This window comes from Acipenser ruthenus, chromosome 57 (genome assembly GCF_902713425.1).
Source record: "Acipenser ruthenus chromosome 57, fAciRut3.2 maternal haplotype, whole genome shotgun sequence".
NCBI lineage: Eukaryota > Metazoa > Chordata > Actinopteri > Acipenseriformes > Acipenseridae > Acipenser > Acipenser ruthenus.
The window spans coordinates 805,238-822,086 of NC_081245.1; the positions used below are offsets into that span (position 1 = coordinate 805,238).

The following is a 16,849-nucleotide window of genomic DNA, read 5'->3' on the forward strand; positions in this document are numbered from 1 at the left end:
TTTAAAAGTTAAAAAAGTGGTCAAAATGTAAAAAATTAAAACAATACACACACCTTACGTAAACAGTTGTAGCAACACGTGGGAACACGTAACACAATAAAATAAAAAGGTCCTCATGTGCCCTTTAATTTCCTGCAAGGGGTGAAAGTGCTATTGTAATGGTGTTTCTGTAAGTTTCAGTAGTTGGACGTGTACAAAAGTAGCTGACAGCAGATACATGGACGTTAAAATCGTGATATGATAATTGGATTGTGAGGGAACTTGCAAATAAATTACCTACCTGCTTGGAACATCATACTGTTAGTTGGATGGGAACATATTTATTTGCATGTAAATCATTATATTATGTGAAGATTGGAGCGAAGTTTTAGGCTACCAACAATCAGCATAATAATTAGAATTAACAGTAGAAGACGCTGAACTGGAGAATGCTGCCAATCTCTCTGTTGGGTAGATTTTCTCTGGAAGGGTCCCAGCTCAGAATAAAGAAAAGGAGACTCTCACTCTCTGAACCAGGAGAGCTACCCTTGCCTGTTCTTGAGAAATATTATGTGGCTGCAAGCTATGTTCTGTGAAATACTGGATTTTTGAAAATGTTAATGCCGGATGTACCCACATGAAAACCATTTGGAAAACAACCTAACTATTCACTCCTCACTGGTCCCAGAAAAAAATGTTTAAGCAATACATTTTACATACTATTTACATACATTAAATGTCTGGTATATTGTTTTAAAATGTTTAGGATTAGACCATGATTATTTAAAACTGGAGGGTATTCCGTCCACAAAATAGAAAAAGCTTGGTATCAACACTGCAGGACATCTCTCAGAACGACACACTGTCCTTTCACACAGCACAGTCAGTACAGTACAGTATAGCAAAGGAACTCTTTCAGTTCTTTCAAATAAGACAGGTTCTCAAAATGATCACACTATAGCCTACACACTGATAGCATATGTGCAATCGAATAAATATGATTGAGGCATGCTGAGCTGTAAAAAAATACCATGAAACTGCAGGGTGCAAATAAAAACGAGAGTGTAACAAATGGACAATATTAGCCTAACACTTGTGCCCTTTTTACATGCAATATAGTACCCCAAAATTAGTTTCCAAAAAAATTATAAAGACCATACAGACATCACAGAAATTAGAAACAAGCAATACAATGCATACAATTAATAAGACAAAATGTATGCAATACAATAAAGAATAGGCTTTATATTATAGCCTATTAAAAACAGGTGTGTGGTGTCTTTGTAAACGCTGATATTACGTTAAACAACTTTCGCTTTGTATAAGCTTTCACAATTATTTTCAGGAAATCGAGAGATCTTGCTAGGAACTCAGGATCGATGAGAGAGGCAGTGTCTGCTAGGTGCTGTTTTTTTATCGAGTTGTCGGACAGTGTAGTTGGTGAGTTTTGGAAGGAAAAATAACAAAGTCAGCTATAGTACTCATTTTTACTTCGTTTATTTTAGAAATGTCATAACTGAATCAACACGTTATGTGAGAACATTCTTTCAAAAAAACTAAAATGCAATCACCTTTTAAAAACCAGTCTCCACGTCAATTTCAGTCCTCGATGCCGCTTGTCAGATTCAGCAGGCTACTGTTTAGCCAGAGACACAGTACAAGGAAAAAATGCATCGGGAACATTAAACGACGAAGCAAGAAATGTCTGCTCTAGTGCCCTGGGGTTTGAGATCTCTCCTCTAAATTACTGCAGGAAAAGAACATAACAAAACGTGCTGTGGCTTTTCTGTTCCGTACCACATCATGGATTGTTATTGCTGTGTTACCTGTTTGATAATGTGGGCAATAATCCTTCCCCTATCAGTGCACTAGAGCAGACATTTTGAAAAGAGCTTTGAAACAGACTTTAAAGTTGTCAGTGTAAAAAGTTGTCAGGATGTTAACAATGAAAAGGAAAATGACAGATACATTATTTAAACCGTTCTAGCAACCCTGCTTATTCTTTAACGTTTGCAGGACCAAATGTACATGTAAATACCCTGAAATTCAGACCATGTTTTCATTGTTAAATGTATGCTATTTGAATAGGTCTTCAGGGTTCAACTGACTGAATTATGAGTCACATTTCTTCTTCACAATTTGCTGTGTTCTGTGGCCCGAGGCATGCAGTGCGCTGTCCCGAGGACAGTACAGGTCAGTGAGTCTTGTGCCCTGTGCTGTCCTGACTGTGCTGAGTCTTGTGTCCTGTGCTGTCCTGACTCTGCCGAGTCTTGTGTCCTGTGGCAGTGCCCTGGCTCTCTCCTGAATGTCTGGTGTAGGTTCTGTATACTTTGCCAGAGTCTTGACTCAAATCCATATCTTAGAACAGATATTTGTATTACTATAACCTGCATTAAATTTTCATCAATTAGGCAATTAATCACCAATTTACTTTTTTTGTAATTGGCACACAATTCCAATCATATGCAACTGTAAATAATAACATTTCAAATTGGAATTGGAAACTTTAAATACAGTGCTGAACAGTGAACTTATGAGAATCTGAGAATGTAGTGTTTAGAAATGCAAGATTGGGAAACAACACATACTTCGTATATTGCAACAGGTAGCCAACATTTCTGGAGCAAAATAGTTTTTATGGGTGTGATTCGCCAAATATTTTGGTCGCAAATATTTATGGCTTTACAGTATTAATGGCGATCAGACATTGTATCATTGTTAGTAGTTATTTCTGACATGTATTAGTTGATTGGTTGCGATTGTAGTGTTGCAAAGTTCTGTTACTGTATATAAAGTGTGATTGGATACTCAGATTATCATGAGCATTTAAACACCCCCCCCCCCCCTCACCAGTACTCACATCTTGAGCGCCCTGTGGCCCCCCCAAGGTTTAGACTGTCATTGAGTACCCCTGGTATACTGTGTGCAAGGCTTTTCAATAAGTTATTTTCTTTGTTTATTTCGGATTCATTTCAGACAAGGGAAACAACATATTATAAAGGGAATATTTCAGTTTTTGGAGTAATTCTTTAAAATTGTCCTTGTAAAGCAGAATATGGAGATGACTTCTCCAGTGAGTTGTACACTACAATTTAAGACGATGTCCCGTTGTGTGTCCCCTAGATGTAATCTAAAATAAAACAATTATAAAAACAAAATTAATTATTGGAATAGAAATTCCAAAAGTGGCTATTTTTAAGGTAAGCACCTTTGGCATTCATTCTCAGGTTACTGAGAAAAATCAATTTTTCCATTTCCATTGTGAAACTGTATATGGGGGAGGGGGGTGGCATTATATTGCTATCAGTCTGTCAACAACAAAACTATGTTTGAGGTAAGAAATTCAGAATTGACCAAAGCTTATCATTGACTTGACAGCTGGAGACTTGCAGACGGAATTACAATCCATTTCATAGATTACTAAAGTGACGTGACAAAACCAGAATGGTCAGCAAGATGGGGTCGCTCATATTTTCCATCCAAGAGTGTTGATCTGAAGGGATTAGCAGTAACTCTATTTATCAAGCAACTTTATTATTTTGCTTACAGTAAATATCTTTGTATTTTAGTCAAATTTACTCCTGGTGTTCAGGTGTCCAAGTGTCTAAGATTCTATTAATTATCTTGTGTCCTTCAAGACCCAGTAACTGACATTCAGAGAAGGGACAGAGCGTCACTCGTGTGCATTTTCTGGTGTTTTTTAAGGTTTGATAAGTGACTGAAACATTTCAGACATTCACTACATTGATAAGATCTATTTGTGAGAGCGCTGGTGGACTTTCAAGGAACTTAAATATGTGAATCTCTTCCCACACTCAGTACAGTGATAAGGTTTCTCTCCTGTGTGAACACGCTGGTGTGTTTTAAGATTTTGTAACAGCGTGAAACTCTTCTCGCACTCTGTGCAGTGATAAGGTTTCTCTCCTGTGTGAATGTGCTGGTGTCTGTTAAGATTTTGTAACAGCGTGAAACTCTTCCCACACTCAGTACAGTGATAAGGTTTCTCTCCTGTGTGACTGTGCTGATGTAATTGAAGACTTCCTAACTGTGTGAAACTCTTCCCGCACTCTGTGCATTGATAAGGTTTCTCTCCTGTGTGAATGCGCTGGTGCGATTTAAGATTTTGTAACAGCGTGAAACTCTTCCCACACTCTGTGCAGTGATGAGGTTTCTCTCCTGTGTGAATGCGCTGGTGCGATTTAAGATTTTGTAACAGCGTGAAACTCTTCCCACACTCAGTGCAGTGATGAGGTTTCTCTCCTGTGTGAATGCGCTGGTGTGATTTAAGACTTTCTAATCGCGTGAAACTCCTCCCACACTCAGTGCAGCGATAAGGTTTCTCTCCTGTGTGAACACGCTGGTGGATTTTAAGCCGTGATAAATGATTGAAACTTTTCCCACAATCAGCACAGGAAAATGGATTCCCTCTTCTGTGATTCCCTTTAGCAGCTAGAGAAAAAAAAGACGAGACAAAGCTTATTGTACAGCATTCTTACACATTCACTCTTCTGCAGGGCTTCCCCTCATAACCATGACCAACTCCTAGAGTGAACTCTGATGAGAATACATTCAAACCCGCTTAATATCACTCCTGTTAATACCAGCCTCCTTTTATCATCATCACATTGGATATAATGGGTGTCAATAAGTACAAATGCTTGAGAATATCAGTGATTATCAACACTCGCAGTTAATATCACTCACATTTGCCAGTCATTGATTTCCACCCCACTTAATATCAATTTGAGGAATAATAGCATAAGATCAGGTTTACATGCAAGTGCTGTATTGAAATGTTTCTTCTGGGTACACTTAGCAACCCGACTGGATCTGGCATCACCCAGTGATGAGACATGTGATCCCAGCACCACTATAAAGCTGTGGGAGCAGCACAACTGCAAACAGTCTGCCAGAAACAGGGAAAGACAAAGATCTAACAGCATTCAAAACAGACATGATAGTGGGTGCACATCTAGCAGGGTCACAGCAGCAAGGATAGTTATGTTGAAAGCCATTGACATAGTGTTTGGGCAGCCACTCTAGCTTATATTAAGGTGAATCTTCAGCACACTTCTAGAGCTTAGTAACCAGTTTTTGCAAGATTAATAGTCAGCTTAATGTGTCTTGTTTTGTATAATTACCTCTAAATCCCAGTTCACATTCAGGTGGACAATCATCACACAGGCTGGATCCCAACTTGTTGTTCTCCTCAAGTGTACAGACATTATTTTCAGCAGGAACTTCCTCTGCGATGGGGACACATTCCTGTTCTACGAATTCCTCTTTAATAGGAACACATTCCAGTCGAGGGACCTCTTCATCTTTAACACATGTCAGCTCTGTAACCTGCTTTAGACTTGCACACCACTCCTGGTCAAAGGACTCCTCTTGTGTGTAAACTGCTTCTATCCTTGGCCCCTCCTGTGCTTCAGATTTAGACATAGCATGGCTCTCTTTGGGATCTGTGTGAAAGAAAATTATACACAATTATAACTCTTACTTATTAGCCAGGTTCCTCTACAAAGCCAGCCCCTTGTCAGAATTCTACTGAGAGATGTCATTGGGTCATTAAACTGAAACATGAGGAGGTGTTTTTCTTTTTTTATTTTACTTAAAGCTAAGGACAACAGTGAGTATCCTCTACTAACACAACCAAGTGAATACACTCTTTACACCCAGGAGCTTGACAGTGGAAGTGGACAGCGAGCTACCAGGAAGACAAAGGCCAGCCCTGCAGGTGTTAAAATGCCCCATCCAGATAAAATCGTGAGAATGCGAGGTCAACAGCGAGTGATTATTGACAGACTGGCTGTCGACCACGCGTATGAGAAAGCCTGTGCAGAACGTGGTCGAGGGGTAAATTAGGTAACTGACAGCCAGCTGGCTGAACGGGGGTTGGGGTGTGCAGGAGTGGAGAACAGAAGCACAGAGAGGAGGTAAAAGAAGAAATTAAAGAAACAATTGCTACGCGTGCTGGTTCAACACCAGCATGATACTTGTTTTAGTCAGTGGTGTGTGACCGAGTTTAGTAAAAATACCCTGAATATTTATTTTTTCCCAAATTGTGTTTTTTCATAATGAAAGTTGATGTTATTTTTAAATTACATTTTTTTGTATACCATTTTATTTTTGTAACAATTATTATTATTATTATTTTATTTCTTAGCAGATGCCCTTATCCAGGGTGACTTACAATTGTTACAAGATATCACATTATTTGTTACATACAATTACCCATTCATAGTTGTTTTTATACTGGAGCAATCTAGGTAAAGTACCTTGCTCAAGGGTACAGCAGCAGTGTCCCCCACCTGGGATTGAACCCACGACTCTACGGTCAAGAGCCCAGAGCTCTAACCACTACTCCACACTGGTCCACAACATTAAAATGGAATTTGAAAACTGAACTGCACAAACATGAAGTTTTAATTTCAATTACACACAACTCTCAACTTTTCAAAATAAAAAATCGGGGGTGTGTGGTGCAGTCCGTGATATATATATATATATATATATATATATATATATATTACTGTTTCCCCAGTAGAGTTGCGGGGTTGCAGGTGCGCGGCCAACTATGTAAATTTAACTCGCGCTGAATGCATGCCTGCACAGGGCTCCGCTGGGTCCTAAACCCTGCTCTGTACATGCGGGGATTGCAGTAAACACACACCGGACACGACTCTTGTAGACATTGGAGGTTTGCTGACATGAGGGGGTTAAACAGTAGAGTTTTGACCAAAATACGGGAGACTCCCGGTGAATACGGGAGAGTTGACAGGTGTGATTGCATTTAAATCTGCAGGAGAGCACTTTGATACCAGTCTGAATGAAGTTTTTTTGATAATGGACTTTCGCTGTGATTCTCAACTGCCAGGCATTAGGGAACAATAGAGTTATAGCACCCGCTTCAACCCGTGCTACAGAAAAACTAAACACAGGAATTGTTAATAATTTACAAGGTATACTCTTTGTATTTTGCTAAACAAAGAGGTACAGTTATCATTTTCTTTTGTTTAGTAAGCTGGCATTGTAAATGAAACATGGTGAGGTATAATTCTGTACCACCCAGAGGCTAAAGGGTTAATTGTACCCTGGCATGTTTTAGTTTCTTTTGTTTATCAAGTTACGTCTTCAGACTGGTCACTTTGATGCAGGTGTACCAGAGGTGTCCCGTGTGTAGGACGGTGTTCAAATGCAATTTTAGATTCAAACAAACAAAATCCAGAGTCGATTATTCAATTTAGGGTTTACCTAACTAAAAACATATCTGAAATCAAAATGCCCACTGGTAAATCCATCTCCGTTACATATGTGAGCAGGAGGATGATGGGAAATGTAGTTCTGAGAAGTCCATGCGGGTACATGTGAAGCCATCTTGAGGCAGGGAATGCAATTTAAAAGTTAAAAAAGTGGTCAAAATGTAAAAAATTAAAACAATACACACACCTTACGTAAACAGTTGTAGCAACACGTGGGAACACGTAACACAATAAAATAAAAAGGTCCTCATGTGCCCTTTAATTTCCTGCAAGGGGTGAAAGTGCTATTGTAATGGTGTTTCAGTAAGTTTCAGTAGTTGGACGTGTACAAAAGTAGCTGACAGCAGATACATGGACGTTAAAATCGTGATATAATAATTGGATTGTGAGGGAACTTGCAAATAAATTACCTACCTGCTTGGAACATCATACTGTTAGTTGGATGAGAACATATTTATTTGCATGTAAATCATTATATTATGAGAAGATTGGAGCGAAGTTTTAGGCTACCAATAATCAGCATAATAATTAGAATTGATAGTAGAAGACGCTGAACTGGAGAATGCTGCCAATCTCTCTGTTGGGTAGATTTTCTCTGGAAGGGTCCCAGCTCAGAATAAAGAAAAGGAGACTCTCACTCTCTAAACTAGGAGAGCTATCCTTGCCTGTTCTTGAGAAATATTATGTGGCTGCAAGCTATGTTCTGTGAAATACTGGATTTTTGAAAATGTTAATGCCAGATGTACCCACATGAAACCATTTGGAAAACAACCTGACTTTTCACTCCTCACTGGTCCCAGAAAAAAATGTTTAAGCAATACATTTTACATACTATTTACATACATTAAATGTCTGGTATATTGTTTTAAAATGTTTCGGATTAGACCATGCTTATTTAAAACTGGAGGGTATTCCGTCCACAAAATAGAAAAAGCTTGGTATCAACACTGCAGGACATCTCTCAGAACGACACACTGTCCTTTCACACAGCACAGTCAGTACAGTACAGTATAGCAAAGGAACTCTTTCAGTTCTTTCAAATAAGACAGGTTCTCAAAATGATCACACTATAGCCTACACACTGATAGCATATGTGCAATCGAATAAATATGATTGAGGCATGCTGAGCTGTAAAAAAATACCATGAAACTGCAGGGTGCAAATAAAAACGAGAGCGTAACAAATGGACAATATTAGCCTAACACTTGTGCCCTTTTTACATGCAATATAGTACCCCAAAATTAGTTTCCAAAAAAATTATAAAGACCATACAGACATCACAGAAATTAGAAACAAGCAATACAATGCATACAATTAATAAGACAAAATGTATGCAATACAATAAAGAATAGGCTTTATATTATAGCCTATTAAAAACAGGTGTGTGGTGTCTTTGTAAACGCTGATATTATGTTAAACAGCTTTCGCTTTGTATTATAAGTTTTCACAATTATTTTCAGGAAATCGAGAGATCTTGCTAGGAACTCAGGATCGATGAGGGAGGCAGTGTCTGCTAGGTGCTGTTTTTTTATCGAGTTGTCGGACAGTGTAGTTGGTCAGTTTTGAAAGGAAAAATAACAAAGTCAGCTATAGTACTCATTTCTACTTCGTTTATTTTAGAAATGTCATAACTGAATCAACACGTTATGTGAGAACATTCTTTAAAAAAAACTAAAATGCAATCACCTTTTAAAAACGAGTCGCCACGTCAATTTCAGTCCTCGATGCCGCTTGTCAGATTCAGCCAGAGACACAGTACAAGGAAAAAATGCATCGGGAACATTAAACGATGAAGCAAGAAATGTCTGCTCTAGTGCCCTGGGGTTTGAGATCTCTCCTCTAAATTACTGCAGGAAAAAAAGAAAAAACATAACAAAACGTGCTGTGGCTTTTCTGTTCCGTACCACATCATGGATTGTTATTGCTGTGTTACCTGTTTGATAATGTGGGCAGTAACCCTTCCACTATCAGTGCACTAGAGCAGACATTTTGAAAAGAGCTTTGAAACAGACTTTAAAGTTGTCAGTGTAAAAAGTTGTCAGGATGTTAACAATGAAAAGGAAAATGACAGATACATTATTTAAACCGTTCTAGCAACCCTACTTATTCTTTAACGTTTACAGGACCAAATGTACATGTAAATACCCTGAAATTCAGACAATGTTTTCATTGTTAAATGTATGCTATTTGAATAGGTCTTCAGGGTTCAACTGACTGAATTATGAGTCACATTTCTTCTTCACAATTTGCTGTGTTCTGTGGCCCGAGGCATGCAGTGCGCTGTCCCGAGGACAGTACAGGTCAGTGAGTCTTGTGTCCTGTGCTGTCCTGACTCTGCTGAGTCTTGTGTCCTGTGCTGTCCTGACTCTGCTGAGTCTTGTGTCCTGTGGCAGTGCCCTGGCTCTCTCCTGAATGTCTGGTGTAGGTTCTGTATACTTTGCCAGAGTCTTGGCTCAAATCCATATCTTAGAACAGATATTTGTATTACTATAACCTGCATTAAAATTTCATCAATTAGGCAATTAATCACCAATTTACTTTTTTTTGTAATTGGCACACAATTCCAATCATATGCAACTGTAAATAATAACATTTCAAATTGGAAACTTTAAATACGGTGCTGAACAGTGAACTTATGAGAATCTGAGAATGTAGTGTTTAGAAATACAAGATTGGGAAACAACACATACTTCGTATATTGCAACAGGTAGCCAACATTTCTGGAGCAAAATAGTTTTTATGGGTGTGATTCGCCAAATATTTTGGTCGCAAATATTTATGGCTTTACAGTATTAATGGCGATCAGACATTGTATCATTGTTAGTAGTTATTTCTGACATGTATTCGTTGATTGGTTGCAATTGTAGTGTTGCAAAGTTCTGTTACTGTATGTAAAGTGTGACTGGATAGTCAGATTATCATGAGCATTTAAACACTCCCCCCCCCCCCCTCACCAGTACTCACATCTTGAGCGCCCTGTAGCCCCCCCCCATGGTTTAGACTGTCATTGAGTACCCCCTGGTATACTGTGTGCAAGGCTTTTCAATAAGTTATTTTCTTTGTTTATTTCGGATTCATTTCACACAAGGAAAACAACATATTATAAAGGGAATATTTCAGTTTTTGGAGTAATTCTTTAAAATGGTCCTTGTAAAGCAGAATATGGAGATGACTTCTCCAGTGAGTTGTACACTACAATTTAAGACGATGTCCCGTTGTGTGTCCCCTAGATGTAATCTAAAATAAAACAATTAAAACAAAATTAATTATTTGAATAGAAATTCCAAAAGTGGCTATTTTTAAGGTAAGCACCTTTGGCATTCATTCTCAGGTTACTGAGAAAAATCAATTTTTCCATTTCCATTGTGAACCTGTATATGGGGGAGGGGGGTGGCATTATATTGCTATCAGTCTGTCAACAACAAAACTATGTTTGAGGTAAGAAATTCAGAATTGACCAAAGCTTATCACTGACTTGACAGCTGGAGACTTGCAGACGGAATTACAATCCATTTCATAGATTACTAAAGTGACGTGACAAAACCAGAATGGTCAGCAAGATGGGGTCGCTCATATTTTCCATCCAAGAGTGTTGATCTGAAGGGATTAGCAGTAACTCTATTTATCAAGCAACTTTATTATTTTGCTTACAGTAAATATCTTTGTATTTTAGTCAAATTTACTCCTGGTGTTCAGGTGTCCAAGTGTCTAAGATTCTATTAATTATCTTGTGTCCTTCAAGACCCAGTAACTGACATTCAGAGAAGGGACAGGGCGTCACTCGTGTGAATTTTCTGGTGTTTAAGGTTTGATAAGTGACTGAAACATTTCAGACATTCACAACATTGATAAGATCTATTTGTGAGAGCGCTGGTGGACTTTCAAGGAACTTAAATATGTGAATCTCTTCCCACACTCAGTACAGTGATAAGGTTTCTCTCCTGTGTGAACACGCTGGTGTGTTTTAAGATTTTGTAACAGCGTGAAACTCTTCTCGCACTCTGTGCAGTGATGAGGTTTCTCTCCTGTGTGAATGCGCTGGTGCGATTTAAGATTTTGTAACAGCGTGAAACTCTTCCCACACTCAGTACAGTGATAAGGTTTCTCTCCTGTGTGAATGCGCTGGTGTGATTTAAGACTTTCTAATCGCGTGAAACTCCTCCCACACTCAGTGCAGCGATAAGGTTTCTCTCCTGTGTGAACACGCTGGTGGATTTTAAGCCGTGATAAATGATTGAAACTTTTCCCACAATCAGCACAGGAAAATGGTGTCCCTCTTGTGCGATTCCCTTTAGCAGCTAGAGAAAAAAAAGAGAAGAGACAAAGGTTATTGTACAGCATTCTTACACATTCACTCTTCTGCAGGGCTTCCCCTCATAACCATGACCAACTCCTAGAGTGAACTGAATACTGTCAAACACTCTTAATATCACTCCTGTTAATACCAGCCTCCTTTTATCATCATCACATTGGATATAATGGGTGTCAATAAGTACAAATGCTTGAGAATATCACTGATTATCAACACTCGCAGTTAATATTTTCATTGTTACTGTAGCCAGTCATTGATTCCCACCCCACTTAACATCAATTTGAGGAATAATAGCATAAGATCAGGTTTATATGCAAGTGCTGTATTGAAATGTTTCTTCTGGTGACACTTAGCAACCCGACTGGATTTGGCATCACCCAATGATGAGACATGTGATCCCAGCACCACTATAAAGCTGTGGGAGCAGCACAACTGCAAACAGTCTACCAGAAACAGGGAAAGGCTAAGATCCAACAGCATTCGAAACAGGCATGATAGTGGGTGCACATCTAGCAGGGTCACAGCAGCAAGGATAGTTATGTTGAAAGCCATTGATGTAGTGTTTGGGCAGCCACTCTAGCTTAAATTGAGGTGAATCTTCAGCACACTTCTACAGTTTAGTAACCAGTTTTTGCAAGATTAATAGTCAGCTCAGTGTTTCTTGTTTTGTATAATTACCTCTAAATCCCAGTTCACATTCAGGTGGACAATCATCACACAGGCTGGATCCCAGCTGGTTGTTCTCCTCAAGTGTACAGACATTATTTTCAGTAGGAACTTCCTCTGCGATGAGGACACATTCCTGTTCTATGAATTCCTCTTTAATAGGAACACATTCCAGTCGAGGGACCTCTTCATCTTTAACACATGTCAGCTCTGTAACCTGCTTTAGACTTGCATACCACTCCTGGTCAAAGGACTCCTCTTGTGTGTAAACTGCTTCTATCCTTGGCCCCTCCTGTGCTTCAGATTTAGACATAGCATGGCACTCTTTGGGATCTGTGTGAAAGAAAATTGTACACAATTATAACTCTTACTTATTAGCCAGGTTCCTCTACAAAGCCAGCCCCTTGTCAGAATTCTACTGAGAGATGTCATTGGGTCATTAAACTGAAACATGAGGAGGTGTTTTTATTTTTTATTTTACTTAAAGCTAAGGACAACAATGAGTATCCTCTACTAACACAACCAAGTGAATACACTCTTTACACCCAGGAGCTTGACAGTGGAAGTGGACAGCGAGCTACCAGGAAGACAAAGGCCAGCCCTGCAGGTGTCTGCTTGAGCTCACTGGGCTCCTGGCCAATAGATACAAATCATGAATGATGACCTCTAGAGACTTCTACTTTTCCAGACACCACAGGACGGAGAGCTGGGAATGAGGCTGGATCCAACATTGCTTCTAAAGTATTTGTGGGAGAAGGGTGATCAATTAGACGTACAACCGAGGTCCTATTGTAAGTGACTGTGCAGCAGCAGTTGTGATGCATAGTTCAAATTTTGTAAAAACACGCCATTTTGTTATTATTGTTGACAGCCTGGATGGGGTTAAAATGCCCCATCCAGATAAAACCGTGAGAATGCGAGGTCAACAGCGAGTGATTATTGACAGACTTGGTGTCGACCACGCGTATAAGAAAGCCTGTGCAGAACGTGGTCGAGGGGTAAATTAGGTAACTGACAGCCAGCTGGCTGAACGGGGGTTGGGGTGTGCACGAGTGGAGAACAGGAGCACAGAGAGGAGGTAAAAGAAGAAATTAAAGAAACAATTGCTACGCGTGCTGGTTCAACACCAGCATGACACTTGTTTTAGTCAGTGGTGTGTGACCGAGTTTAGTAAAAATACCCTGAATATTTATTTTTTCCCAAATTGTGTTTTTTCATAATGAAAGTTGATGTTATTTTTAAATTACATTTTTTTGTATACCATTTTATTATTGTAACAATTATTATTATTATTATTATTATTATTTTATTTCTTAGCAGATGCCCTTATCCAGGGCGACTTACAATTATTACAAGATATCACATTATTTTAACATACAATTCCCCATTCATACAGTTGGGTTTTTAACTGGAGCAATCTAGGTAAAGTACCTTGCTCAAGGGTACAGCAGCAGTGTCCCCCACCTGGGATTGAACCCACAACCCTCCGGTCAAGAGTCCAGAGCCCTAACCACTACTCCACACTGCTGCCCAATTAGTGTGTGAATCACTCAGAAAACATTGATTTGTGTTTGTCTGAATTAAAAATTTTATTTTTATTAGAGAGCTCCCCTAAATCCCTTGTTTAGAAAGATGCAGGGTATTAATGCTTGTGAAAGAGTAGCCGTGTGCCGTGTGGGTGCGTGCATTCACTGCTGAGTGACAGGCAGGAGAGCGAGACGGAGGTTGAAGTTGATACGCCCCCCCACAGGCAAACAGGATTTATTTACATATCAAGAACATACTGAACAGATCACCTGACACTACCAGCAATGGCAGCACACGGAGCACTTTGGTAGGATCTACAATCTCTGAACTTATCTTCTCTGCTCAATAATAAACTAACGTTGCTGAAGAGCTTGATCATGGAGGATATGTGATGGGCGGACACGTGACAGATTACAGTATTTCTTTTTTGTTGTTTTATGAATGAGTATGAAATCGCCTTAGTGCCCTTGGGTTGGATTTATGTTTGGTCTTTTTTGCCCCCTGAATGCCCAATGAAGGCAACGTTGCCTTGCCCTTCAAGACCTTAACTTCTTGCCCTGGGTATTGCCCTGTTTTATTGTGGCAGTGTGTTGTGTCTAAAAATATATCTGCAGGCAGCAGTCAAATCAAACATGCAAACCCAATGTGCTGCTTTATATTGATATCAAAGCTCACAAATCACTATCCTAAACCTCTGCAATATGGTTGGTTAAAGTCTCAGTGGGACTACAGGTTTGTTTAATTTACTAGCCACAGTTTACTCTATAGAAGATATCATTTTACCAGAAGAAGAGCCATTTAAGACTCCTAATTAGACTGGTTAAGATTTATAGACTAATCCTTTCTTGCAGTTCACAGAATACCCATTTAAATCTTAATTAGGCTAGGTGAGATATACAAACATAGCCTAGTACTTTCCTATACTCTTATAATTAATTAGACTACCTAATATTAGGACAGTGGAGTCGAGTTATTAACAGCACTCATAATAAGCACTTTAAAATGTCTGGCGAGAAATTCTAACTAAGACCTCATCAATAAAATTGACCAAGCAACATCATCAAAAAGATCAACCTTACCGTGAAATAATCCCTGGTTCTCGTTCCTCTGAAAGTCTTGTTCATTGCAGTCGGGGTTCATGTTTCTGAGAGGTTGTTTAATGTCTGCATCTGCAGCGTTCATGCATTCCCGCACTGCTTTCAACTCGCTCTCTGATATTTCCAATCTCAGCTTCAGACTTTCATTCTCTTTCTCCTTTCCAGCCATTTCCATTCGGAATTCAGTGAATTTGCCGCCGACAACTTTTGTGATTTGGCACAAGACGGTGTCTACAGCCGCTTTCACTGCGTGCTCGATGGTAGAGGCGAGCTCGTCTTGAAAGAACGACACGGAGACACTGACGTCCATCTTCATTTGTACCCAACCTAAAATACTTTAAACAGCAGATAATACAATTCTGTAAAACCTGTAGGGCTGCAGCCCTCTCTTCTGCATAAGCAAAACAACCTTTTCTATCTCCTGTACTGAAATGGAGCGTCACAAGCAGTGGGCGTGTCTGGTTGGAACCATTGGCTGTAGAAACTCTAATCCCAGCCTGATTGGCTGCTGGCCTCCCTGTCGAACCCAAGGGAGGTTTTGAAGCTGGATCCCGGGGTTCTCCATGTGGGCTCTTACTGGCGTTGTGTTTTCCAATGCAATGTCCTGTGGAGGATCTGAAATGGCGCCAGTTTAGTTTCTCTGCTTTGTACTCCAAAACCGCTTCGAGTGTGTGAGTCATTGCATTGCGCTTGATTTGTTAATAGAGTCGACTGTTTGTTTATATGAATGGTTTTAGTTATAGTGGCGGTTTAGAGGTGAAGGGGGAGACTTGAGACAGATTAACAAAAAAACAACAATTATTTATGCGCCGATGGAAGAGAGAGAGAGCGTAAACAACTGAATTTAATTCACATTATTAGACACATCATTATTAATTTCTTAGCAGACGCCCTTATCCAGGGTGACTTACAATTATTACAAGATATCACATTATTTGTTATATACAATTACCCATTCATAGTTGTTTTTATACTGGAGCAATATAGGTAAAGTACCTTGCTCAAGGGTACAGCAGCAGTGTCCCCCACCTGGGATTGAACCCATGACTCTCCGGTCAAGAGTCCAGAGCCCTAACCACTACTCCACACTGGTCCACAACTTCAAAATGGAATTTGAAAACTGAACTGCACACAAATGAAGTTTTAATTTCAATTACACACACCTGTCAACTTTTCAAAATACAAAATCGGGGGTGTGTGGTGCAGTCCGTGATATATATATATATATATATATATATATATATATATATATATATATATATATATTACTGTTTCCCAGTAGAGTTGCGGGGTTGCAGGTGCGCGGCTAACTATGTGAATTTAACTCGCGCTGAATGCATGCCTGCACAGGGCTCCGCTGGGTCCTAAACCCTGCTCGGTACAGGCGGGGATTGCAGTAAACACACACCGGACACGACTCTTGTAGACATTGGAGGTTTGCTGACATGACGGGGTTAAACAGTAGAGTTTTGACCAAAATACGGGAGACTCCCGGTGAATACGGGAGAGTTGACAGGTGTGATTGCATTTAAATCTGCAGGAGAGCGCTTTGATACCAGTCTGAATGAAGTTTTTTTGATAATGGACTTTCGCTGTGATTCTCAACTGCCAGGCATTAGGGAACAATAGAGTTATAGCACCCGCTTCAACCCGTGCTACAAAAAAACTAAATACAGGAATTGATAATAATTTACAAGGTATACTCTTTGTATTTTGCTAAACAAAAGAGGTACGGTTATCAGTTACTTTTGTTTAGCAAGCTGGCATTGTAAATGAAACATGGTGAGGTATAATTCTGTACCACCCAGAGGCTAAAGGGTTAATTGTACCCTGGCATGTTTTAGTTTCTTTTGTTTATCAAGGTACGTCTTCAGACTGGTCACTTTGATGCAGGTGTACCAGAGGTGTGCCGTGTGTAGGACGGTGTTCAAATGCAATTTTAGATTTCAACAAACAAAATCCAGAGTCGATTATTCAATTTAGGGTTTACCTAACTAAAAACATAT

General features: G+C 39.5%; 2 protein-coding genes across 2 annotated transcripts; both read right to left on the minus strand.

Annotated features, from left to right (window-relative positions):
- Nucleotides 1-3,631: 3,631 nt before the first annotated feature.
- On the minus strand, nucleotides 3,632-4,696 carry LOC131724774 (gastrula zinc finger protein XlCGF7.1-like). Its single transcript, XM_059017524.1, has 2 exons — nucleotides 4,684-4,696; nucleotides 3,632-4,428 (listed from the first exon to the last, which is right to left on the minus strand). The coding sequence occupies exons 1-2, from the start codon at nucleotides 4,694-4,696 to the stop codon at nucleotides 3,734-3,736; spliced, it is 708 nt and encodes a 235-aa protein (XP_058873507.1). The 3' UTR covers nucleotides 3,632-3,733.
- Nucleotides 4,697-10,244: 5,548 nt separating this feature from the next.
- Nucleotides 10,245-15,415, minus strand: LOC131724811 (zinc finger protein 239-like). Its single transcript, XM_059017636.1, has 3 exons — nucleotides 14,826-15,415; nucleotides 12,232-12,552; nucleotides 10,245-11,539 (listed from the first exon to the last, which is right to left on the minus strand). Exons 1-3 carry the CDS (start codon nucleotides 15,157-15,159, stop codon nucleotides 11,097-11,099), a joined length of 1,098 nt encoding a protein of 365 aa, XP_058873619.1. The 5' UTR covers nucleotides 15,160-15,415; the 3' UTR covers nucleotides 10,245-11,096.
- Between the last annotated feature and the right edge of the window lie 1,434 nt (nucleotides 15,416-16,849).

Excerpts from the sequence above, each read along its gene's own strand:
- LOC131724811 (XM_059017636.1), bottom strand. The coding sequence starts at position 15,159 with ATGAAGATGGACGTCAGTGTCTCCGTGTCGTTCTTTCAAGACGAGCTC. Across the intron at positions 12,553-14,825 it reads GAACCAGGGATTATTTCACG|ATCCCAAAGAGTGCCATGCT; the intron begins GTAAGGTTGATC and ends TCTTTCACACAG. Across the intron at positions 11,540-12,231 it reads ATGTGAACTGGGATTTAGAG|CTGCTAAAGGGAATCGCACA; the intron begins GTAATTATACAA and ends TTTTTTCTCTAG.